Raw genomic sequence first — 27,788 nt, 5'->3', positions numbered from 1 at the left:
TATATATATATATATATAATCCTTCAGCAACGGAGAATTTGTTAAAGACTGTTTTGTTGCTGCCATAACAGTCTTGTGCCCATCGACTCTCCCTCTTTTCCCAGCAGTTCCTCCTTCATGGAGAATAGTTTGCAGATGCATCGAAGAAATGGCAAACGACGTGGAAATGCAACTGAAAGACAAGACTAGAGATTCACCTTTTTCCCTTTGGCTCTGGATGAAAGCACGCTTGTAACGGACCTTGCTCAGTTTGTTGTTTCTGTGATAGATGTTGATGCCAAGTTCAACGTGATTAACGAACTCCTTGTTTTAGTGCCAATACACGATACGACTACTACCGAGACGTATTACCTTTCTTAGACATAATTGTTGACAAATATGATCTTTGCTGGTGAAAATTTTTATCGATTGTAACAGCATTGATTGAGCAAAAGGCTGGTATAGTTGCTTCGATAAGAAAGGGGTTGAAATAAGGTAGTATTCAGCAGGAAATGCATCCTGCACCGCGTTAATCTGCTGGCAAGATGTGCCAAGAATATGTAGCGTCGTCGAAGTTGTTGTAAAGGCTGTTAATAAACTGAAATCGCACGGTCTGGGACATCGGCAGTTTAAGTCCTTCCCGGCGGGGAAGGGATGCAATGTTTTCTACTTCCTATCATCTATCTTTTTTTTTATTATTAATTTTCAATTCCCCCCCAGGGGGGCGGGCTGGCAGCAGCTTAGTACGCTGCTCTACAGCCTACAGAGTTTTTTAAAAAACGGAAGAAGAAAAGAAACAAGAAAAACAGGCGATAAAACGGTGACTTAAAGTGTAAAATGGCGGAAAAATGCGGAGAGTTAAAACAGAAAGCAGAAGGGGTTGGCAATGTTAATAAAATAAACAGGAATCAGACAAGTAACATAGTAGACACACAATTAAAAAACATGGCGACAGTCTAGTTTCTGTTCGCAAGAGGTAAAAAATAAAAAAAAATTAAAAAAAAAAAAAACCAGCGTCAGTATGATGGCCGTTCGCAACACTTTCCAAAAGACACAACACTTACTGTAAAACTATCTATATCGGCACTGACAAGCTTTCACAGTGTGCGTAGCCCAACTTCATTAGGTAATGTTTGTATGAACGCCGGAAGAATTACGAAATAACATATGAAGAGTTTTGAAACCTATAGGGAACATAAAACAAGCATTAATAAGCTCCACAGCATGCTTGTTTTAGTTATTTTTAACAAACAAATATGAGTATTAATGGTACTTCCGTTAGTCTGAACTGCTATGCGATCTGTCGGTCAAATGGAAAACTAGGATCGGACTACATAGTTTCAATGATTCTATACAAGATGTCGTACGTTGTTACACATAGGTTCATGTTATTTGCTCATAGGTGGTAGCACGTACGATTAGTCTGAAAAGTCACGTCAAAGATTGTGATGTACAAAGCATGCATGTTGTCCTTAGGTTTATATGCTTTGGTGTCCCTCACAATTCGGCAGTTATTTCAACGTTTTTGATGTCTAATTGTCTAAATATCTATCTTCGTAGGATAAATATGAATTTATTACATCTTCGTTTCTATTCACTGTGATAATGAGGCAAAACAATTAACATTTTTCTGTTATAAAGAAAGTTTTTCGTTGCTTTCATTTAGCGAAGTAGCGTGTGACATTGCTGTGGCTGTGAAACGAAGGTCTTTGCAGTAGTGTTTCAGATTCAGTAAAGCTCTGAGATAGTTCGGTGGCGGGGGAGTTGTACTAAGTGTTAAAGGTATGGAGAGTTTTACGAATTCGTGTAGATTGTGTCTGTGGAAAGGAGATAAAATGCTTCCAATTTTTGCATCTCCTGATGACGACGAAACAGCATCGAAGATTCGAAAATGCCTGCCGTTAGATGTAAGTACAACACTTCATTGCATTATTGACATACGGTATTTTATACGTACTTGGGCGATAACTTTTGCTTTAGTTTGGAATGTGTGTTTGTTTAAAACTAGATAAATTTAACTGTCGTACCATAAACTGAAGAATACTTCTGATGACCAAGCATTCGTGTTTCATTACGGTGGAGGATAGGCTACTTGGTATACGAATATTACTATGTTTCATTTGGTACGTCACAGTGGCGTTTAAGTTAAACCATGAACCTTGGAACGAGAGTGTAATATATTACGCAAACGGATGTTACGCGCTGATGATTACATATTTTGTTTCACACATTACGTACTGTTAAGTTTACAGTGTATAGGTTAGTTTTCATTAATTAAGACTGACCGTAGACCGAATGTAGTAATGCAGTAAACGTATAAATACATACCTGCGTTATTTTAAAGTTGAAGTTCGTTTACTCGTAGGAATATCAACACATCGAACAACGTGCCAAACAACATTCGTTTATTGTTGTTGCCTTTTTGGACCTACTTGTTAAATTAGTGGTGAGTTGCAAAAACCTGGAAATACTTATTATGATATTCATTGTAAAAAGTCACATCTGCTGATAAGACTTAGATTTTTGGGTTAAGTTTAAGGGGGGAATTTGAAACATATTTGGAATTTGGTAGAAGACTTAATTAGTAACTACAGGCACTTTTTTCTTTTTCAAACTTTGAAAGTGTACAGTATCTGACTAGATTACAATATTTTCAAAAGTTGGGTATAAAGAACTCTCCCCTGGTATTGCTGGGATTTTTGGTCTTGAAGTCCGGAATGGGGAATATGAAATGCGAGTTAGCATCGGAATATTATGCAGGCAGATGGTAGGCGACGAAAAATATTGTTCCATTTGGTATCTAAATTTTTTCAATGACAGATGTTGCCTGTTCCACTTTTTAGATGTTTCTTGTCCATTCTTTCATATATGTCGTGAATTTCTCTCTTCCTCCCCGTCTGTCCTTCCTTCCCTCTCTATCTTTTTGTTTATGTGTAAAGCTATTTTTATCTTACATTCCAGTATTGTTTGTTTTTCTTTGCGTGTTTAGAAAATATAGGTGCAGGTCCAACAACATTTTGCTAAACTTCATCAAGTCATGCAGTTTGCTTTTGTTGGTTTAAGCTGATACTGTTCCAACAGAGTAATTGCATTATGAAGAGGATATAGGAGAACGTTCAATATGAGCTCTGGCTTTGACCAATGACATAGGAAATGTGACAAAACTCCCATAAGCAGTATGGCAACAACTAATAATGTGATGTTACTGCTAATTTTTTCAAACGGGCTACATGCACTACCAGTTTTTTTTATTCTTTCAAATTCATTGGGGTTGGCTTTGCCATCTAATAAAGAAACTGTTAATACATGCACCAAAATGTGATGTGTAATACACTGTCATTGGCCGGGGTTGACAACTAATATCAAACACTCCCCTTGAGCAATGAAAGTCTTCTCACCTTTGTTTAATACAACAATACTAAACTGCATTGCTTGTGCAAAATTATCAAAGATAATATCTCATGTGCTTGTTTGTGCAGATATTGGATTCCGGAAAAAAATATAATCCAAGTGAATTTGTAGGTATTTTGTGATGTGTAACGTATCCTGCCGTTTTGGCTGAAGTGAATTTTTGCCGTATGTATGTGAGCGATATCATACATTTATCAACTCTTGTGAAAGTATGACAGTGCCAGTTCACATCTTTGATATCAGCTATATGCTTAATGTGTGTGTCATTCCATTTCAATTCAACAGACCTCTCAACCTGATCCTCTCGGATTTCTTTCAAATTTGGTGCATTCAATGACCCAGATAAGCGATGGAAAAATGCCAATTTCCACATGTGTATTACAACTGCGAAGAAAGTTACAGGTCAAGGAAGTGCTAAATTTACATGCGTATGTCACAACATAAGTGACTGTAATTCTGGTTCTAATTTCGTTACAGCAATGAAGATGGTACCATTGGAAAGCTAACGAATACACCTTTACATTGATATGTCACATGACAGGTTTCTGAGAATTTTCATGCCAAAGGTCATTGACCTTGACCTTTGACCTTGAATGTCTCAAAACACCCTATCTTCAATTTTTTTGAAAAATGTGTGTAATTGCTCCAGTATGTTACTATAAATATGGTAAATATCGAGATGGCACACCAAGGCATCATGCACAAAAAATTGTTTTGTCAACTTAAGTACTCCATCAACATGCAGTAAGCAGCTATGTATCCAGCATTTTCCATAACACCAGCAAATAGCAGTTACTTTTATTCAGACCAGTTCTTTAATATTTCTAGCTGTGAACAGCCAATCAGAGAGGCTTTTATTTCAACCAATCAGCATTAGCCTCTTTGAGTGAACACCAAGTTGTGCAGTGATTGCAGCAGAGTTTGTATAAAACATGGCTGCTTTTACAGGTGGCCCTGCCTCTGATTGGGTGGGATAGGCCTGTGACAGGACAATGAATCAGGTATGTCTTGCACTTGGGTTTGCCACAGGATATGACCCATGAAGAAAGGGATTGGGAGCTGTGGGTGATACAGTACCACTTACGGAGAGAAGTATTTTGGGTAGGAGGTCCCTAATTCTTGGATGTGATGATAGATGATTAAAACCCTGGCAAACAATATGGTTCAGTTGTTCCAGTCCAGGTTGGTAATGGGTTACAGTGGGACACTCCATTGTAGCCAATTATTCAGGGTGGTGGAAGGGCCACAGCTGCGTGAGAATATTGTACGGAAAATTGTTTGTGGACTAGATTTGACAGTTAGTGTCTCTCTGTGGGGATCCTTATAGGACTTTCAGCATACTGGGCAGCAGAGTCTTTATCACAACAAATACAGTGTCCATTGGTGGCTAGCTTGTATGAGAGTGATTTTTTGGTGCAGAAGGGATGACAGCTTTCAAAATGCAGGTACTGTTGGTGGTTAGGGGGTTTAATATACAGAGGTGTGGATTGAGCCATTAGAGAGGTGGTCAACCTCCAGGAAGGTGGCATGTTGGGTTACAAACCAGGTCAAACAGATGGTAGAGGTGTGGGGGTTGGGAAAGAATGAAGAGTGAGTGTCATGGCTCTGATTCCAGATTGAAGATATTGTCATTGAACATGGATCAGCCAGTGGGTGTGACATTTTAAGAGGTGAGGAAGGTTTCCTATAGATGCCACAATGGGATTGTCTTAAGGATTCCAGAAGTCCTCCTCAACCGAACATGCCACTTTCCTGGATGTTGACCTTCATCTCTCTAATGGCTTGATCCACATCTGTGTACATATTAAGTCCACTAATCATCAACAGTACCTGCAACTGGACAGTTGACACCAAATTATCACACCTTTACAGCTTGGCAACCTGTGGATAGCCTATAGGCAGTGACAAGAAGTCCCTTGCATAGTATGCTGAATGTCTGGTGACTTTGTGTAGACAAGCACTGCCTCTTAGACCCAGTTTACAAAATTTTCTTGTGCCATATCCTGACACTCCCCTAATCCTCTCATCATCGTCAAGAATCAGCTACAATAGAGCGCACCCTCGTTGTAACCCAGTTTCATCGTGGAGTGGAACAACTGAACCATATCATTTGCCAGGTCTTTGATTACCTATCGCTGTGGTCAAAATTGAGGGACATCCTATCCAAGAACCTTCCCACCTCTCCTGAAACAGTCTTCCACTGCCCACTCAGCCTAAACAGCACATTCGTCCAACCCTATGCTTCTCCCACTTTCAACCCAATGTCATTGGGGTAATGTGACTGTGGAAGATCCAGGTGCAAGATTTGCCCAATTAACTCATCCAGCACTTCCTGCTCCAATCATGTCACAGACTTATCCCATCCCATAAGTGACAGGGCCACATACGAAAGCAACCAAGGCCAGTTTCAGCTCAAATCACACAGGTCAAGAGTGAATGTGTCACATAATCATTTCAAAGTTTTCTGAGAAAAAAATAAAACTATTTAAGTTCCAAAAGACACCACTCAGAAACTTAGATATTTTGATTTCCTAGTGATTTGTAGATACTTTTCATTCCCTATCATCCTGCACTACATTTATCATGTAGACCCTACATGAATTTGCATTGTGCCTGGGCCTTAGCACGCAACATGGCCATGTGTCACAATGGCACTACCTTGAAGTGGGGGAGACAGTGATGCATACCAGATACCATAACTGCAACTACCAGGGAGCCATGGCTTTTTCACAAATTCATTTGTGACACACATGGGACCTTGAGTTGTGGCAGCCCTTTCCCTTCCCAGGTGGCAGTCCCTTCCCCTGCCGCTTCCTCCCTGTGCATACTCCCTTCTGCTCCCTTCTTTGCCCTCTGTGTCCTTACTTATATCAGCTCAGCTATCCTCCTCATAATTGGTATTCCATTCAGTTTTTGTTCCTCTTACTTTTTTGTTTTCACCTTTCCTTTTCACCGTTTTTGTCCCTCTTTGGTATTTGATCTCTCATTCTAATTTTCTCTCCATAGTGGAAGCCAACTGGGGAAGAACACCTTACATAGCATATTCTGTGGGTGGCCCTACCACCTGTCCCATCTTCTCCATGATACCAATGTCTTTTAGCATTACACAACAGAGGGATCACAGTTCTGATATCTGAGCTGAGCTGAGCTGAGCTTGTGTGCCTAGAGGAGTGTGTACTTGTCATTCTGGAGCATTGGAGATCCCAGCAATGACCTCTGTGCCAAATGGCCCTTGCTGTGGCTGGGTGATGCATGCAGAGAGAGCCTGTAATTGGAATGATATCAGGGCAGAAGCTTTGCATATGATTGCATATGAAATGTGTTAATCTTCAAGTTGGCCATTTCTATATGGCCATCTCTCTAGTTGAGAATGAATCTTTTAATGCTGTCTGGCTTGGGGTGAAACCCTTTACTCATGTCAGGTCTGCACCAGGACTGGTGGGGACACTTTCACATCCACCAAGTCTTTATTTTTCATGTGAACTGTTGAAGACAAGTTTGGTGAAGTGCGCTCTGAGTAAAATGTGGCCAGGTTCACTGTTGATCAAAACTACTTCTGCTGCCCAGTCTGCAGCCCTTCTTGCCTGTGACAATTGTGGTGATGTCTGTGTGTCCGTTACTCCACACCAGCCTTTGAATATGGTTCAGGGCATCATTTTTCATAGAGACATCATCCTTCAGATTGACAAGTAGATGAGTAGGTCCATGCCGATCTGGAACAGCAGGTCATTCATTTTGTTTGGCATGTTCAGAAAGGCCGTAAGGACAGTTACATCGGTACCGTCACCTTTATTTTGGCAATTGGTGGGGATACCCTTCCAGAGGTGTAGGTTGTGTGTTATCAGAGTGACGTTAAGCTGTACATCCTGTCACCCAAGAGGTGTACTCTGTGTTTGCGTTTTGGGCACAAGTCTTACACTGTACAGTAGAACCTCTGTTTTGAATGTGGACACCCAGTCCATGAGGGAAGCCCCTGTATTCCACTACCTGTGTGGGTTAATTGCCATTACCATCACACTCCACACTTGCCAGATTGTCCAGTTTATAAGAAGGTACAGGAGGATAAGTCCCTTGATCGTTAACCCTACACTGAGTATCATAAGAATGATCATCTTCACTCTGTGTCTGTGTCATTTAACTTTGTATCAGTTATGTCCTTTTCCCCTCCTCCGTATACCATACTCCAGTGCCACCCCTTATCCTGTCCCACTCCCATGCAGCTCCTATGCTCTTCCCTGCAGGTGCCGCGCCTGCTATCCGGCTGGAGAAGTGTCCCGCTCCTTCAGATTTTGTTGGTGAGGGGGGACCCTTTCAGCACCAGACCAGAGACCTACTGCCACAAGACGGCCATGGTACCACAAGGTCGCTTGCTCTCTCTTGGTTCCAAATCTTGGTGCAAGGGTGGCCAAATGGCTGTTCCATGCACAGAACATGTACTGACGTGCAGGTAGCTTGGCTGACAAATGCTTCCAGCCACCTGTACCAAGTGGATCAGTGTTGGGAACTGCCCTAATGCCCAACACACTTGCGGGACTGAATTTAATTAATATCTGTATGAGGCTAGTTGAAGGCTGCTTTGCATTGCTCCTGATCTCTAAAACATTCTCTCCAGTTTACATCAATCGAGCTTCACCTTTCGTGATGGTTTTGTAAGACTGCTGTCAATTTAACTGTGATCAACTCGTACCATTTCTGGATGTCACACCTGCAGTAATAAACAATCTCGGCCAGTGTGCTGAAGGTGTTGCAAAACCTGATCTCGCATCGAACCCCCTCCCTCCTCACACACACACACACACACACACACACACACACACACACACACACACACACACACACAGAGCAGAGAGAGAGAGAGAGAGAGAGAGAGACCTTTTTACAGCCACTTTAGACATAAATCACTGATGTATGTGTTTCTTTCATGCATGTACTAAGTTATATTCTCCCCAACAAAGTGCTTCCTATTCATTCTAAGACGATAATCTGTTGCCCGCTCAAACTGTGAAATACATGGATCTACCCATATTCCATTCTGCTATTAATCCCCCCCCCCCCCCCCCCCAACTTCCACGTATTACATCATTATTGTAACAGACCCAACTGTAATACCTACCTATTACATGAAGTCAGCACATTCTATTCCACTTTTGTTAACAGCATATCATATCACATTAATATCGTAAGTACTTGTAAAAGCAGCCATCATATACACCAACTGTGCTGCAGACCTTACACACTATTTTTTGTCAACATGACAAGTAGTCAACTATGACTCTTCAGGCTTTTCCATTGAATCTCTGCAGTATATGGTTCTTTGGACTGCTGCTAGATCATATTTTAGAAAACTCCACACTATTTCTTAGAGGCAGCTGCTTGACCTTGTAATTTGATGATTACTGGTTACTGCTGGTGACTAGCCATTTGCCAGCAACAACCAAGAGCAACCACCTGTGTCAAGCAGATGCCTCAAAGTAGTATTGTGTGATTTACAAACCATGATCCAGTGGCAGGCCTAAGAGCAATACAAGGTCTGTTTAAAAAATTCTGGAACACTGATAATTTTGCGCCAGTGGTATGTTGAAGTGAAATGAGGTAGGCATTCCTGTGCACTCCTGTGTTTAATGTGTAAGTGCTAGAAGTTTCTTCATTATATGTCTGTTAGTTATTGTTCAGTTCTGTATTGAGTAGAACATTGTGTCGCACAGTATGGGAATTTCAAGATGGCAGCATTAGAGAAGTAACGCTTCTGCATTAAGTTTTGTGTGAAACTCAAGAAAACCATTACAGTGTCACGCCAAATTCAGGATGATTCAGGTGATTGAGTGCTTAAGCAGCACTTGGTGTTACAAATGGTTCACATAGTGTAAAGTTGGGCAGGAGGAAGTTGAAAATGACTCTCTTCCAGGACACCCTTCGACATCCACAGACAATATTCATGTCAGGAACAAAAACAAAACTGCATGCCAATCAAAGACAGACTGTCTGAGAGATTGCAGAAAAATGTAACAGTTCGGTTGGATCATATCATGAAATACTGACACAGCATCTTGAAATGCATCATGTTGCCGCCAAGTTCATCCCATGGCTCATGACCTTTGCCTCACAATCTATAAAGAGCTTTTGGATCGATGAAATGAGAATGAGATGTTCCTGAAGAGAATCATAACTGGTGATAAGACGTGGGTCAATGGTCATGATGTTGAGATGAAAGTTCCATCTTCATGATGGATCAAGGAAAGTTTCTACAAGACCAAGAAAAAGCTTTTCAGGTCAAATCAAATGGCAAAGCAATGCTGATAGTTTTCTTTGACTCTGAAGGGTTAGTTCATCATGAATTTGTGCCATGGGGACAAACTGTTAATCAATGGTACTGTCGAGATGTGTTGCAATGGCTGCGAGAAAATGTGAGAAGGAAACAGCCTAAAATGTTTGGCTGTTGCATCACGATAATGTACCCACATATTTGTCCCTGTTGGTGCCTGACTATTGTGCAAAATACAAAATCACTGTACTACCACATACACGTTGAAAGGACGAAGATTTGAAACGATAAACAAAATAAAAGAAAATTCTCAGATGGTGTTTCACACAGTCCAGCAAGAGTCGTACCAAGACTGCTTCCAAAAGTGGAAACGGTGGTGGGAGCAGTGCATCAATTGCAGAGGAGAGTATTTCGAAGGAGACTATGCACAGTAAGTAAAAGGTAAGTGTAGAAAATTTTGTAGACAAAGTTCCAGAATTTTTTGAACAGACCTTATTATACTAAACCAACCAAATGTTCATTTGTATGAATGGCTACTGCTAGATTATAGCTAAGAACAATCGTAACCACCCTATAGTGCAGGCAGTGGTAACAGCCACAGAACAGTCCATACCCTTGCAGAATTCTCTCAATTGCACCAGACTTCCCTGTCCCATGCAACCTTCCCCACTAAGTTCGCTGTAGTTCAAAGCAGTTTTGCTCCCTTTGTGATTCCCTGCTTCTCTTCCCACCTTATTTCTGCCCAGCCGCGCAGTCTGCACTAGCTTTGTACTTCTCACCACTCCTTACTTTTAAAATATTTTATTTCATTGTATGCATTTTACCATCCACCTTACTAAACAATCTCCTCCACACAGTTTTCCCAGTGATTTTTACTGCAGGCAACCACTTTCTTTTGTCATCCTGCTGGCGACTTTTCTGTACTCCTATTAGCAGATCTGGGAGTTTGCCTACCAGCTCATATCCCATTCACCCTTTTCATATCCTGTTCCATCTCCTCAAATCCTGTCTCCCCCCCCCCCCCCCCCCTCCTGTTCCATTTCTCATCCTCCTCATATTCTGATCAATGGTATGGACGTTGATGGCTGCCTGAAGGAACTGGAGAGTCCCTCAACTGATCCTCCCTCTGCTGCAATGTCCCAGCCAGAAGAGAACAAAATGGTGAAAAACTGAGGGAAATATCGCCATTAAGATGATTTCCTGCCAATCAATGTCTCTGGCACTTGTGCACACTGAAATGACAAAAGTAATGGGATACTTCCAAATTTTGTGTCAGGCCTCCTTTTGCCCAGAGTAGTGAAGCAACTCAATGTGGTGTGGACTCCACAAGTCATTGGAAGGCCCTGGCAAGAATATTGTGCCATGCTGCCTCTATACCCATCCATAATTGTGAAATTGCTGTCAGTGCTGGATTTTGTCCCATAAATATTCAATGGAATTCGTGTAGGGCGATCTGGGTGGCCAAATCATGTGCTCAAATGGTCAAATATTTTTCAGACCAACTGTGAACAGCTCTTGCCCGGTGACTTGACATAGCTGTTTCGGAACATGAAGTCCATGAACAGCTGCAAATGGTCTGAAAACAGCTGAATGTAAGCATTTCCAGTCAACGATCAGTTCAGTTGGACCAGAGGACCCAGTCCATTTCATGCAAACACAGCCCCTAGTATTATGGAGCCACCATCGGCTTTCACAGTGCCTTGTTGACAAATTGGGTCCATGGGTTCCATGCCACACTCAGAACCTACCATCAGCTCTTACCGACTGAAATCGGGAATCATCTGACCAGGCCACAATTTTCCAGGTGTCTAGGGTCCAACCAATATGATCGTGAGCCCAGGAATGGCAATGTCATGCTATTAGTAAAGATATGTGAATTGATTGTCTGCTGCCATAGCCCTTTTAACACCAAATTTTGCCACACATTCTTAATGAGTCCACCTGGTGTACATCCCACATTGATTTCTGTGGTTATTTCACACAGTCTTGCTTGTCTGTTAACACTGAAAACTCAACACACGCCACTGCTCTCGGTTGTTAAGTGAAGGCCATCAGCTACTGCATTGTCTGTTGAGAGGTAATGTGTGAAAGTTGGTATTCTTGACACACATCTGAAATGGAATATTCCATCGTCTAGCTCCAGCTATCATACTGCTAGAGTTCACCACCAGGCTGGATTAAAGGAAGATTTCACAGAAATTCAGAGGCAGGCTAATGGATTTGGTATCAGCAGGTTCGATCTACATGCAAGTATTAACGGAGGTGCTTCAAGAATTCAAATAGGAATCCCTAGAGGGAAGATGACATTCTTTTCAAAGAGCATTATTGAAAAAAATTCAGAGAAATGGCATTTGAAACTGACTGCAGATCAATTATGCTGCTGCCAACATACATTTTGCATATGGACCATGAAGGTAAGAGAAATTAGGGCTCATATGAAAGCATATAGACGATAGTTTTTCCCTCACTGTATTTGCAAGTGGAACAGGAAAGGAAATGACTAGTTGTGTCACAAGGTACCCTCCACCACGCACCATGCAGTGGGTTGCGGAGTATTATATAGTAGGTGTAAAGGTAGCTATAGATGTTTATCTTCTGGAACATCAATATAATTGAAATAAAAATGGTGAATGTTGATATAAAGCCAAGTGAATGTGTCTCATGTCTTGGATCTCCTCATAGACCACTGGGTTGATTTCAACCAGAAATTTCAGATTGGCAAGTGAACAAGGTCGGGGTGGGTAGAGGGAAGCTGGAAGAGAGGTTGGGAATGGATTGTTAGTAGCTTGGGTGAAGGCAGCAGGTATACTGGCTGGGACTGTGGCAGGAAAATGGCCATGGCATGTACATGCATACCACAGCCGGTGAGATGTGACAGTGAGTGAAGATGTTGTGGATTGGGAGAGGTTAACAGGACAGGAACTGAAAATGGTTAGGCAGAGGGTGTGGAAACAACAGAGTAGTGGAAATTCAGGCCAGGAATATGGGAGTGAAAGATGTGTTCCAAGGATAACTTTCATGTAAATCATTCAGAAAAGCTGGTGTTGGGGTGAAGGATTCAGATGGCATGGGTTGTGAAACAGCCATTAAAATCAAGCATTGTGTGGTAGTCAATTTGCTTTTGGCCACAGATTGGCAATGGTCATTCATTCTGGTAGAAAGCTATTTGGTTATCATGCTGACATAAAAAGCTGTGCAGTGATTGCAGCAGAGTTTGTATAAAACAAGGCTGCTTTTACAGGTGGCCCTGTCTCTGATCGGGTGGGATAGGCCTGTGACAAGACAATGAATCAGGTATGTCTTGCACTTGGGTTTGCCACAGGATATGACCATGTAGAAAGGGATTGGGAGTTGTGGTAACATTGTGATGGACCAGAATGTTGGGTGGGTCATGCAGTACCACTTAAGGAGAGAAGTATTTTGGGTAGGAGGTCCCTAATTCGTGGATGTGATAATAGATGATTAAAACCCTGGCAAAGAATATGGTGCAGTTGTCCCAGTCCAGATTGGTATTGGGTTACAGTGGGACACTCCTTTGTAGCCAATTATTCAGGGTGGTGGAAGGGCCACAGCAGTGTGAGAATATTGTACAGAAAATTGTTTGTGGACTAGATTTGACAGTTAGTGCCTCTCTGTGGAGATCCTTGTGAGACTTTCAGCATACTGGGCAGCAGAATCTTTATCACAACAAATACAGTGTCCATTGGTGGCTAGCTTGTATGAGAGTGATTTTTTGGTGCAGAAGGGATAACAGCATTCACAATGCAGGTACTGTTGGTGGTTAGTGGGTTTAATATATAGAGGTGTGGGTTGAGGCATTAGAGAGGTGGTCAACCTCCAGGAAGGTGGCATGTTGGGTTACAAACCAGGTCAAACAGATGGTAGTGGTGTGGGGGTTGGGAAAGAATGAAGAGTGAGTATCATGGCTCTGATTCCAGATTGAAGATATTGTCATTGAACATGGATCAGCCAGTGGGTGTGACATTTTAAGAGGTGAGGAAGGTTTCCTATAGATGGCACAATGGGATTGTCTTAAGGATTCCAGAAGTCCTCCTCAACCGAACATGCCACTTTCCTGGATGTTGACATTCATCTCTCTAATGGCTTGATCCACATCTGTGTACATATTAAGTCCACTAATCATCAACAGTACCTGCAACTGGACAGTTGACACCAAATTATCACACCTTTACAGCTTGGCAACCTGTGGATAGCCTATAGGCAGTGACAAGAAGTCCCTTGCATAGTATGCTGAATGTCTGGTGACTTTGTTTAGACAAGCACTGCCTCTTAGACCCAGTTTACAAAATTTTCTTGTGCCATATCCTGTCACTCCCCTAATCCTCTCATCATCCTCAAGAATCAGCTACAATAGAGCGCACCCTCGTTGTAACCCAGTTTCATCATGGAGTGGAACAACTGAACCATATCATTTGCCAGGTCTTTGATTACCTCTCGCTGTGGTCAAAATTGAGGGACATCCTATCCAAGAACCTTCCCATCTCTCCTGAAACAGTCTTCCACTGCCCACTCAGCCTAAACAGCACATTCGTCCAACCCTATGCTTCTCCCACTTCCAACCCAATGTCATTGGGGTAATGTGACTGTGGAAGATCCAGGTGCAAGTTTGCCCAATTAACTCATCCAGCACTTCCTGCTCCAATCATGTCACAGACTTATCCCATCCCATAAGTGACAGGGCCACATACGAAAGCAACCAAGGCCAGTTTCAGCTCAAATCACACAGGTCAAGAGTGAATGTGTCACATAATCATTTCAAAGTTTTCTGAGAAAAAAATAAAACTATTTAAGTTCCAAAAGACACCACTCAGAAACTTAGATATTTTGATTTCCTAGTGATTTGTAGATACTTTTCATTCCCTATCATCCTGCACTACATTTATCATGTAGACCCTACATGAATTTGCATTGTGCCTGGGCCTTAGCACGCAACATGGCCATGTGTCACAATGGCACTACCTTGAAGTGGGGGAGACAGTGATGCATACCAGATACCATAACTGCAACTACCAGGGAGCCATGGCTTTTTCACAAATTCATTTGTGACACACATGGGACCTTGAGTTGTGGCAGCCCTTTCCCTTCCCAGGTGGCAGTCCCTTCCCCTGCCGCTTCCTCCCTGTGCATACTCCCTTCTGCTCCCTTCTTTGCCCTCTGTGTCCTTACTTATATCAGCTCAGCTATCCTCCTCATAATTGGTATTCCATTCAGTTTTTGTTCCTCTTACTTTTTTGTTTTCACCTTTCCTTTTCACCGTTTTTGTCCCTCTTTGGTATTTGATCTCTCATTCTAATTTTCTCTCCATAGTGGAAGCCAACTGGGGAAGAACACCTTACTTAGCATATTCTGTGGGTGGCCCTACCACCTGTCCCATCCTCTCCATGATACCAATGTCTTTTAGCATTACACAGCTAGCACAGTAACCAATGTGTGTGTGTGTGTGTGGGGGGGGGGGGGGTTGTTGTATACCCTTTTGATTGAGTCTCCTGACAACAGAGGAATCACAGTTCTGATATCTGAGCTGAGCTGAGCTGAGCTTGTGTGCCTAGAGGAGTGTGTACTTGTCATTCTGGAGCATTGGAGATCCCAGCAATGACCTCTGTGCCAAATGGCCCTTGCTGTGGCTGGGTGATGCATGCAGAGAGAGCCTCTAATTGGAATGATATCAGGGCAGAAGCTTTGCATATGAAATGTGTTAATCTTCTAGTTGGCCATTTCTATATGGCCATCTCTCTAGTTGAGAATGAATCTTTTAATGCTGTCTGGCTTGGGGTGAAACCCTTTACTCATGTCAGGTCTGCACCAGGACTGACGGGGACACTTTCACATCCACCAAGTCTTTATTTTTCATGTGAACTGTTGAAGACAAGTTTGGTGAAGTGCACTCTGAGTAAAATGTGGCCAGGTTCACTGTTGATCAAAACTACTTCTGCTGCCCAGTCTGCAGCCCTTCTTGCCTGTGACAATTGTGGTGATGTCTATGTGTCCGTTACTCCACACCAGCCTTTGAATATGGTTCAGGGCATCATTTTTCATAGACATCATCCTTCAGATTGACAAGTAGATGAGTAGGTCCATGCCAATCTGGAACAGCAGGTCATTCATTTTGTTTGGCATGTTCAGAAAGGCCGTAAGGACAGTTACATCGGTACCGTCACCTTTATTTTGGCAATTGGTGGGGATACCCTTCCAGAGGTGTAGGTTATGTGTTATCAGAGTGACGTTAAGCTGTACATCCTGCCACCCAGGAGGTGTACTCTGTGTTTGCGTTTTGGGCACAAGTCTTACACTGTACAGCAGAACCTCTGTGGTGAATGTGGATGCCCAGTTCATGAGGGGAGCCCCTGTATTCCACCACCTGTGTGTGTTAATTGCCATTACCATCACACTCCAAACTTGCCAGATTGTCCAGTTTGTAAGATGGTACAGGAGGATAAGTCCCTTGATTGTTAACCGTACACTGAGTATCATAAGAATGATCATCTTCAATCTGTGTCTGTGTCATCTAACTTTGTATCTGTTATGTCCTTTCCCCCTCCTCCATCTACCATACTCCAGTGCCACCCCTATCCTATCCCACTCCCATGCAGCTCCTATGCTCTTTCCTGCAGGTGCCACTCCTCCTATCCGGCTGGAGAAGTGTCCCGCTCCTTCAGATTTTGTTGGTGAGGGGGGGACCCTTTCAGCACCAGACCAGAGACCTACTGCCACAAGACGGCCATGGTACCACAAGGTCGCTTGCTCTCTCTTGGTTCCAAATCTTAGTGCAGCCTGCTCTCTCTGGGTCCTGCTTTCCTCAACCTATGAAAGGAAGTAGAAACGTAACTCGCAGGACAAGGCCCCTCTGGTGCCCCAGGAGATACTGACTCCTTCCTCATAATCTGAGTTAGACCTCTTGTTCGTGGATGTCGCCTTGTCCTTGTATGTGGCGGATCAGCCCATTCACCTCCCATGTGGATCCCCATTCCATGCTTATTCAGCAGAACGGTAATGAATACACCATCATTCCAGAGCTGCAATCCCTTATTTCCTTTTACTCCACAGCTTGTGTTGTACGGGAATCTCATTTTACTGAAGCTCACTTACCAACCCTTTGTGAATTCTGTGTTTTCTGCTGGAACTGGGTTAGTCCTTTGAGGGCTTCTGATGGAGTTTGGTGTTGGGCCACATGAATGTTGTTAGTACATGGATCCCCCTTCATACCACATTGGAAGTGGCTGTCATCCAGGTCCACTTGGACTCTGTGGTCGCAGTTTGCAAACTGCATCTCCCCCCTGGCAGGCCACCAATGCTTGCTGCCATAACTTACTTCCTTTGGCAAGTACCTCCTCCATTCCTCATCCTTGGAGATTTTAATGCCCATCTCCCCATGCAGACATTGCTTTTCATTTAGTCAGGATTTCCTCATAGACTAGTTTCTTGCAGATGACTTTTCCCTTGTTAACTATGGTTCTCCTACCCATTTTAGTCCCCTCCCCTTCTCCCTGCATTATGCTGGTCGCTACTGTCACTTCTCTCTTCACTATGCCGGTAAATACTGTAACCTATGTATCTGCATCAACTAAACAATGTGTCATTCTTACATTCTCTAGTTAACATTGGTCTAAATTCAGCTTCCTTGCCTGTCATTTTTTGTTCACTATCCACTTCATGTTGTTTCTTTTGTTATCTTCCCACCTCCCGATGGCCAAGTTACCCCACTGTCCTTCCCATTGCACTGATTGGCCTCTATATATATCCCAGATCGTGTTTACCCCCTGTTTATCAGGTTGTGTTAATGAAGTCACCTGTGGCACACCCAATAAAATTATTTGCACCGGTCTTATCCTCCAGGGTTACCAATGACAGTCATCCATCTCAGGCATTGCCCTTCTGGGTGGTCTTTGGACGTATCCATTAGTTCTTATGGAACACCTTGTGATTCATTATGCTACTTCAGCAGCCTCCTATCCACTTGCCTTCCTCATCCAGAAACAGTGGGCTGAAGCTTCCCAGTTATGTTTTGCCCCTTGTCAGATGAAATCCTACAGTGAATCATTTACTGTAGGGATCTTCTTTTGGTCCTCTTCTCTTCCCATGATTTAGCACCTGCTCTCAGTTCTATTCACAACTAATTTAAGCGACATATTAATTCTCCACAAAGGTAGTATCTCCTCAGGGTGTTTAACTGTGTTTGGCTCCAAGTCATTTTTCCCAATCAGTGGAGGGACAGTATTGTGTTTCCTGTCCTTAAGCCTGGTAAGGGTCTGTCATCCCATGAAAATTACCAGCTATTCAGTTTCACCAATGTTCCCTCCAAGTTACTTGAATAGATGGTGGCTCGTCTGCTCAGTTGGGTCCTCAAATCTCGGGGCCTTTTGTCTCCTTACCAGTGTGCCTTTTGTTAGGTACAGTCTCCAGTCATCTGCATAAATTGGAAACCGCAGTTTGGAAAGCCTTTTTTCAGCACCACCATCTTGTCACAGTTTCCTTTGATCTTTGTAAGGCCTTTTTCAGTGCCCCTTCCTGATTTACCAGTTTCTGTGCCAGTGGTCATCCAGCGTTCTGGTTGGCCAGCATTCTCAGCTCTCCACAGGCCTAGTTGAATGGCATTCCAGAAGGTTCTGTATTAAGTGTCCTTTTTCTCGTCGTTATTAACGGACTTGTGGCCTCTGTCAGACCATTGGTCAGCCCTATACTATCTGTGGATGATTACTTTATCTAGGCCTTCTGTTTGACAACAAGCTTACTTGGTTGCCCCACATGCTGACTTTTTGGGACACCATCCCCCATCCCTGTCTAATAAACTTTGTGCAGTCAAAGGGGTGAGCAGTTCATAGTGTCCTTCCCTCTGCCTGTCCCAGATGGAATCCTGCTGTCTTCATATCGGCTGTACTAGGTGGACCAATGCCTTGTTCTCTGTTAATGAGCTGCCTCTTTGTAGTTGTGGGGCCCCCCTCATAGTGATCCATATTTTGCTGGACTGCCTGCACCTTTTAGCCCGTTGCACTAAGAAGTATATCCTCCCACCTTTCTTGTCTTGGGTGTTAGCGGCTGACACTAGAATGGTTACATCTGTACCCTGTTTTCTTTGTGAAAGTGGTTTGTCCTCCCAGATGAGGTACAGAAGTACCTCAATTTCCTTCTGGAATTGGAGTCCCTCATTTAGTATTGGTATTTGTTTGGGTGGCCTTCAGCCTTGCCTCAGTGCTGGTCATGTTTTTCCTCCTTTTTCCCAGCATTTTGCCTGGTCTTTGTGCCATTTTGTTTCCCCTGTGGTGTCCTTTTTGCCAGGCTCATGGTGTGGTGTGGGGATGGGCAGTTTTGGTGCCCCATCATGCATAGTGCCTTTGGGGGATCACCTGCTCTCACCCTCCCTCCCCTCCTCTGTTCTGTTTCTTACCTTTCCTGCTGCCCTGATGTTCTTTTTGTTTCTTTGTCTGCTTGTTTTCCTTTCCCATCAACTAGACTGTACAGTCTGTGTTTTCCTTCCATAGTTTCTGTCACTTTAGATTGGTGGTCTGATGACCTTAATGTTTGGTCCATCTTGCACCTCCCCTACCAACCAACCAGAACTACAGCCTGATATGTCTCAATAGCAACAACTTCTAAAAAGGGTGGTTGTAAATAGGAGTCAGTACAAAAGAACAATCAGAAGACAGCTCAAAATTTTATTTAGCAATACATCGAAATTTATCGAGTTTGCGGTAATAGAATTCTGCATACTCTCTATCTAGTGCTCATTGTCCTAATGAACTAACACATAATTCAACAGTATCTGATGTCAAGCAATTGTGTAATGTACAGTTAAAAACTAAACTTTCTTAACATGGGAAAATTGTGTTAGCAGCACTGTTTTGGAAGATGCATTTCTTCAGCAGCCCATCTCCAACATTTCAGTGTATGATCCTCTCAACACTCACAAGTTCAGTCGGCACTTTACGGTTATAACTCAGAAGCACCTTCATGTTCTTAATGCCTGTTGTGCTTCCACTCGTAGGTACACATGCAACGGAAAATGAAGTATCACTTATCATTAGTGCTTTCAGATTCCCTAGCACAAATTACACCATATCGTCTTGCCTTCATGTTACAGTAAGTATATACTGACTTTCTTATACCTGATTTAGGTAGAGACCTAATAGTAAAACTGTAAAAATGTATTATCTTTCTAATAAATCCAACTCTGTTCTACTGTCATATGCAAAGCAACATAAATCTCAACAAAACCTTTTTCCTGTCACTAGTTGAGGAAACATGAGATAGTAATGACCTGCACAATTGACTCACAAAAGATTTCGGTACTCTTATTATAAATATTGCATTTGCTCCACCTCATAATCTTATCTCTTAAGTACTGAGTCATGTCAAGTAAAACAGACACATACAGAATAACCCCTGTTTATTATTAGTTAATTCCTCTCATCTGTCATGAAAGTAGTCATCAGTTACATATATCTATAAGCAATACTTCAATATGAGTCATCTTCATGTAACTCTAAACCAGACATCCACTATTTGGTGATGTTACCATCTTTGTTTCCAGTGCCCTCATAAGTTTAGTTGCATCAATGCATGTGCAATCCCATTGCAAATGCAAATCCCAATGCAAATTTCATTCGTATTATTAAATTGATATACTCAATCTTATACTTTCTGTTGAGCAGATCTTCACAAAAACTCTCCATACTTTTGCTTTCATCAAATACACCCACAGATTCATACCCCTCCAATTACTATTCATATTATTGGGAGGTTTCCCTAGTTACTTTCTTCAAAATAGCAACCCCCCCTACAGCTTACAGAACTTTTCTTCCACTGCCTGCTAATCCCCTTTTGCATCTTCTTCATTTATTCATTAAAAAACTTCATTAGATTACATGTCTCAAAGAGGTGTCTCTACATTACCCAAGCTTTTTCTTATCTAACATTCTGTCACTCACAAGGAGGTCATCCAGCAGTTGGATTTTTATAATTTTTATATCTATGGTACATGAAGATCAGAACTCAAATATCAATTTACCTAAACAGTTTGCTGTAACTCTAAAAAAATTCTCATGCAAATCGACTTTGAAGATTTGTGAGGGACTTAATCCACTACTATTAGTAGTGGGCTGCATGGTTAATTTTGGTAGCATTGGACAGTCAATGGATCACTGGTCCAAATCTTGCTATGGTCCTGTTTTCATTCAATTTGAATATCTACATCATTTAAATATCAAATCCATTAAATATATTCTGATTAACACATATCTAATCATATTTTTTTAAGTATACATGTGGTGTTGGTTTTTAATTACATAACACAAGCACTAAAATTATAGGTTCTTAATTATCAGTATTTTATAAAAGATTTTTAACAAATATAAAGGTTTTTAACAAATATTGTTTCTATTAGAAAGCCTTACACATTTATTAACAATCTTTTATAAAAATAGTGATAATTAAGAATTAATATTGACAATAAAAATTTTGCGTGGAATATGAGGGGGTCAAAGCAAAGGGGTACATACTCCATGATGAATAAAAAGAAAACTAGTTAAAAGATGTTACAAAACCATTACTTTCATGTAGGGTTATATTGAATTTTTATGTTGTATATTACCTGAATAACCTTTTTATGATACGTGAGAAGAGGGAAGTGACCCAGCTGGTGTGAAGTATTTTCTGTAATTGGATAATGCATTAAACTGTATTCTTTCTTATTTTGATTCACTATTGTAAGCCACAAAATGCATTTCGTTCTTACAGCATTACCTGAAGACTTTGTTGTAGCTATAAATAGCAACATTGATATTTCAGTTGATAACAATCAATAATAAAGCATTATACAGAAAGTGTAAATCACTGTCTTCTCAAGCAAATATATTTTGGAAGCAAAGGGATACTACAAGTGTATACAGATTTTTATGAATTGTGATATAAAATTGATCATGTATATTAACCTGTTACTCCAGCATCAAACAGAAAGAATACAAAGTATTTTTTTGTGTCCAATATACACAAAGAATATAAACTCCATTTTGAAATCTCGAGGGAATTCTAACACTTGTCACCCTAACCACCTAATTATGGGGCATATGAAGACAAGAACATGACTCACATGTGGAATAAGGCCACACCCAGCTTGGGGCTCAGTGTATGTACACATTTCTACACAAGAAATTTGACTCCTGAAGCTGAAATCTCTCAACACCACTTTTTCCTATCAGTTTCAGTTAACACCAAAAAACAAACAGCCCTAAGATTATTCCCATAACATCTAACAAAATGCAAACCTTCCTTGGGTATTTAAACCCATGAATAAGTTCCTTTGTCAAAATCTTGCACAAATAACACAAACAAATTCTGTTATTAATTAAATTTACACAGCAGCAACCCCCACATATAACACAAACAACTCTTCCTTTTTTGCTAAATCCAGCCTACTTTCCCCAGTCAGTAGACTCTAAATGTGTTCAGGGAAGAATATAGTCATAGATCTAGGATAGTAACAAGAGGAAGCATTACAACATTGGAATGTGAAAAAAAATTAATTACGTTGCAAGCAAGTTGGGACGCCATGAATACCTCACACATGTTTATTCAATTTATGAACTCTCTGAGGCCTTAAATTAAACCACACCCTTTCACATATTTTTCTAAGTCGGTAGTATTCCTCAGTACCAGCTCTTTTATTGACTTTGGATCCAGCGATGAGTAGCTATTTTAGTGTGGCACATCCACAGTTCCAAATGGTCTGCCAAAATTTCTGAATTTCAGAATATCTTTGTTTTGATCAATCCTTTGTCTTAAGAAGCAACAACTTTTCAAGTTTTAAGTGTGGTTGCTTTGGCCGTACACTCATAACTATCTTCTTTCTTCATAGCTTTTCTTCATTCTTGCCTTAGCTAGTTGCTCTTTCTCTTGTCTTGAGATACAGCTATGTAAGGGAATTCTAGTTCCTCTGGAATCAAATTACTGAGTCTAATACCTAACACAAACTCCCATATTGAGGATAACCTATCACCTTATACAAAATAATATTAATAATGGTTTCAAAGGTAGGAATGTACATGGCCAAAGATCAATTGCTTTGTGGGGCATTATGTTCTGCACAGCCTAATAACTTTTCATAACAGTTTCATTCTTATTGCCATGGGGAAAATGTACAGGTATTCTGATACATTTTGTTTTATTCTCCCTGTGTTGTCATATAACATTGCCTCTGAATTGCCCAGTTTGAGCATGAACTCTCTATCTTCTCTGCTACAGTTCTAGCATTTGCCTTCCTTTTAGAAACAACTTCACCTACACTTTAAATGTGTCCGATATTACAAATACGTAGCTACACCCACATCTTGATATAGGCAAGAATCCAATAAGGTCTACTGCAACTAATTCAAGTGATTTACTTGCTAACACATTTTGTCTCAGGCCAAGGACAGGCTCTGTTGACAATCTAACATCTTGACATTTATCAAATAAAGTTAATCTTTTCTTCACCCTCCACCACAAATTATTAAAAATGAGTGTTTCTCGAATTTTCTCTATACATTTTCGTACTCCCAAGGATGTAGTCTGACTTCTGCATGATGAACTGGGAAGCATAGTCTCCATTATTTTAAGTTTCCCTATAAAATTTTATTCCTGTATGTAACTTACAATAAATACCAACTTCTGGTTGACTTGTTGAATTTAAATTTAAATACTGCTTGGCTGGCTATAAATTATCATTTGGATTCTGCTCTCTACTTCATGTCTCTGCACATCTTCTTGATTATCTTTTCATCTTTAATTTCATTTATATGCATAACTTGCAGTACTCTCTGCTATTTCTGATCCTTTTCTGGTGGCTCTTCCAGTTTTGGCATGTGACATGGGACATCAGCAACAATATTACACTTATAACATATCAAAGTTCCTAAATTTACTGCTCTCCAGGAAAGTTCTTATGCTCAGATCGTTCTCGGGTCTGAGAGTGGGCAGAAAAGCTCTGAGATATGTAACAAGTCAAGAAGCGTGTATTGGAAAGACAGATTACAGGTGAGGGGAGAGGAGTGTTCATCGCAATTGACAAAAATTTTATCTCTATTGAGGTCAAAGTGTGACAGTGAAGTTATCTGGTAACTTATAACAGGTCTTGGTGAAACCAAGTTAATTGTTGGATGTTTTTGCTGGCCACACGATTCAGCCATGACAGTTCTAGAGTCATTCAAAGAAAGTCTATGGTCAGTAGCACATAAATACACAAATTGTGCAGTACTAGTTGGTTGCGACTGTAACCTATTGAGTATGGACAGGTGGATTCATTGCAAGGGTACAGACACTCGTGTGAAGTACTTTTGAACACAATTTCTGAAAACTGTCATGAGCAGCTAGTTTGGCACTCGATTGGAATATGTTAGACCTTGCAGCTACAAACAGGTCAGACGTTATCGACAAGGTCAGGATAGGAAAGGGGATAAGAGATCATGCTGTCATTATTGCAACTATGGTTACGAAAGTTAATAAATCAGTTGAAAAGGCTAGGGGGGAGTTTCTGATAGAAAGAGCAGATAAGCAATTGTTAGCATCTCACTTAGACAGTGAACTTGACATCACTTAGTTGCATAAGATGGACACAGAAGAATCACGGGCAAAGTTTTAAGTGGATTGTAAATTGTGTCCTAGAGAATAACGTGCCTAGCAAATGGACTGAGAATGGGAAGTCCAACTTTGATTTAATAATGAGATTCAGAAAATGCAGAGAAAGCAGTGGCTCTCTTGGTTCAAAAGAGAATGTACAAATGACTACAAGCAAAGATTAATAGAAATTCCTGCATCTGTGAAAAGAACTGTGTGTGATTCATACAACTACCACCACTGCCATATCTTAGCAAAAGATCTTGCAGAGAACCTGAAAAAAATTATTGTTCTATGTAAAATCGCTAAGTGGGTCTAACGTTTCCATACAGCCACTTATTGACCAGTTTGGTGTGGTAGTTGAAGATAGCAAAACAAAAGCCGAAATTTTAAATTTCACATTCAAGAAATCATTCACACAGGAGAATTTGTTGTGACTCGCCGATTATTCAAAGTGCCGCCGTGCAATTACGCACGTCCTCTACGTGCGGCGCTGTCTGCCAGCCATGCAGCAGCTGCGCCACCTAAAGGTACGTTGTCCAAGGCGCGACGCACACTAGCGACTGCGACGGGTCGCTACGTGACGTCAGAAGTTGTCCGCTGGCGCATGCGCAGTTCGAGTTTGGGATGCGACGCGTGACTGTTGCGGCAGCTGTCGCAGCACTGCACCAGTGAGCAGTGTTGCGACGGAAGTCGCACGACACAAAGACGTACGGCTGCGAGAATGATGTCGAGCCAGTCAAGGAAAACTGAAATGAGCCACTCACAGGATGTGATGCTCTGTGAGCTGGTCTCGCAACAGCCTTGCCTTTACGATTTGAAGAACCTTAAATATAGAGACACTATGTTCAGAGACAGAATTTGGGAAGAAATTGGTGCACAGTTGAAACTGGCAGGTGAGTGAAATATATAATATTTTCCCATTAATGCAAATTTTTCAGACCTGTTATGAAAATCAGTATAATCCATGCAGATGTAGAATTAGAATGATGAAAATGAACTTGAAGGTCAATTTTCGCATTACTCTTTTTTGTGACGATAAAAATTGAAAACGGCAAATACATTATAAAATGAACAATGTAAAGTACAACGAGAAAGTTACATTTTACAATACCTTCACTTTGAAAGTAAACGGTAGATTGGTGTCTTGATGATACCTTCTAGTTGTGAAAAACCACCACCAGATTGTTGTACAGCTTTCTGTAATCAATAGATGTTCGTTTTTGAGGAAGGCGTTTCTCAACAGATTGCGCAAACAGTATGCTGCAATAAGTAATTTGTCACATTCACTTCAATTCATTGGTAGAAGATGGTGCTCAAAAAACTTGTGCCAAAGGTGCACTACTGTTTTACAAGGCCCTTCTGGTCTGACACAGTTCACAATTGAAATTCGTCTTTTGTAAATCCTGGAGTCATCTTTTGAGTGCAGCTTGGCAAGATTAAATGTTGATGTCATCCATAACGATGTATGCTGTCAGAATACAAGAATATGGAAGTTCATTTCGATGGGAATAAAGATTCAGTCGGCTATGAAAGTTGCCTTAGCTTGTTCCAAAAGTTTCTGCATGGGAGAAACTGACAAGTATAATTTGGGGAAATTTTGTGAACAAGCATGGACATTATTTCTTCCACATTTCTGCCAGTGTATACTGTAGACGTTCAGAATCAAAATTCTAGAGATGTTTAAGGTGTAACCCTATCTTGTTGTCAAGAACTTGAAACAATGCAATGAAGCAAGTGTGCGCTTATTGTTAATAAACTTATCTTTCATTGGAATTTTAGGTGAAATGTGCAAAAACAGATGGAGGAATATTCTGGACTCGTATCAGAGAAATAAACGAGAAAGAAAGCTTGGAACAGGTTCAGATGCCTCAGCAAAACCAAGAAAATGGGTTCTGCTTGATCACTTGGCTTTAAGAAACCTACGTTTCGTGGCATTTTAAATGAAATTGTCTAGAGCATATGGAGAAATATTAGTAACTCATACCGGAGGAATATGACATAAAATGTTTTCATTAGGTCCAAATGTGTCAGCTAAACAAAACAAATGCATTCTCTATCGTGTGATGACCACACGATTCTCGTTGCGCGTCGACAGAACTGGCGGCTAGTCGCGACGCTCCCGGAGATATATGAGCCCAAATCTCGGAAACGGAGATCGATATCAATCTGATCTCAACTTAAAAAATTATTTCGATATGTTAGCTTCTTTTCATCGGCAACGATGTATGACCTAACGTGAACCATACGTAAAGTAGCCAGCGACCACATTTTTCACTGTACACAATTGAAATTTTATGCAGTAGGTTACTTGTAAATTAAGTATCGGGATAACTGTGACGAATATCGGAAAAATAGACACCTCATTATCAAGCTGTGATGTGAAACTGTAAGATACGCAAACATCAATTTTTTGTGCCTTTTACTTTCCTCACAATTGATAGAGAAGTAATATACAGCGAAAAAAACACGCAAAACCGGAAGAGATACTTTTCAATTTTTTAAAGTAAAAGGAGAATCTGTATCGAAAAACTAACTCTGGGAGCCGATGTAACTTCGTTCCATTAACATAGAGTATTTTTTACAGCAAGAAAATCGGAATTCTTATTTTTCTTATGTATTTGAATCCGCCGCCGCCGACCGGAGCTTGGGAAACGGCGACGAAACCAGTCGTGTTGCGGCCGTGTCGCCGTCTGCCAGGGTGGGGAAAGAGGAGGGGGCAGCGTCGCGGTCGCAGCCAACTGTCGCGTCTTGCACAACGTAACCTACTGCATAAAATTTGAATTGTGTACAGTGAAAAATGTGGTCGCTGGCTACTTTACGTATGGTTCACGTTAGGTCATACATCGTTGCCGATGAAAAGAAGCTAACGTATCAAAATTATTTTTTAAATTGAGATCAGATTGATATCGATCTCCGTTTCCGAGATTTGGGCTCATATATCTCCGGGAGCGTCGCGACTAGCCGCCAGTTCTGTCGACGCGCAAGGAGAATCGTGTGGTCATCACACGATAGAGAATGCATTTGTTTTGTTTCGCTGACACATTTGGACCTAATGAAACCATTTTATGTCATATTCCTCCGGTATGAGTTACTAATATTTCTCCATATGCTCTTGACAATTTCATTTAAAATGCCACGAAATGGAGGTTTCTTAAAGCCAAGTGATCAAGCAGAACCCATTTTCTTGGTTTTGCTGAGGCATCTGAACCTGTTCCAAGCTTTCTTTTTCGTTTATTTCTCTGATACGAGCCCCGAATATTCCTCCATCTGTTTTTGCACATTTCACCTAAAATTTCAATGAAAGATGAGTTTATTAACAATAAGCGCACGATAGCGTCATTGCATTGTTTCAAGTTCTTGACAACAAGATAGGGTTACACCTTAAACATCTCTAGAATTTTGATTCTGAACGTCTACAGCATACACTGGCAGAAATGTGGAAGAAATAATGTCCGTGCTTGTTCACATAATTTCCCCAAATTATACTTGTCAGTTTCTCCCATGCAGAAACTTTTGGAACAAGCTAAGG

At 41.2% G+C, this 27,788-nt stretch overlaps 1 protein-coding gene across 2 annotated transcripts in view; it reads left to right on the top strand.

Annotated features, from left to right (window-relative positions):
• Nucleotides 1-1,707: 1,707 nt before the first annotated feature.
• Nucleotides 1,708-27,788, top strand: part of LOC124593696 (nascent polypeptide-associated complex subunit alpha, muscle-specific form-like) — a 338,173-nt gene continuing 312,092 nt past the window's right edge. For both annotated transcript variants that reach the window (XM_047131999.1, XM_047131998.1), the window contains exon 1: nt 1,708-1,886. In XM_047131999.1, the coding sequence (XP_046987955.1) occupies nt 1,764-1,886 (123 nt within the window). In that variant the 5' untranslated portion in view covers nt 1,708-1,763. The remainder of the gene's footprint in view (nt 1,887-27,788) is intronic.

This window comes from Schistocerca americana, chromosome 2, assembly GCF_021461395.2.
Source record: "Schistocerca americana isolate TAMUIC-IGC-003095 chromosome 2, iqSchAmer2.1, whole genome shotgun sequence".
In the NCBI taxonomy this organism is placed as follows: Eukaryota; Metazoa; Arthropoda; class Insecta; order Orthoptera; family Acrididae; genus Schistocerca; species Schistocerca americana.
The sequence above is the reverse complement of the archived record's forward strand: the minus strand, read 5'-3'. Positions and strand labels throughout refer to the sequence as shown.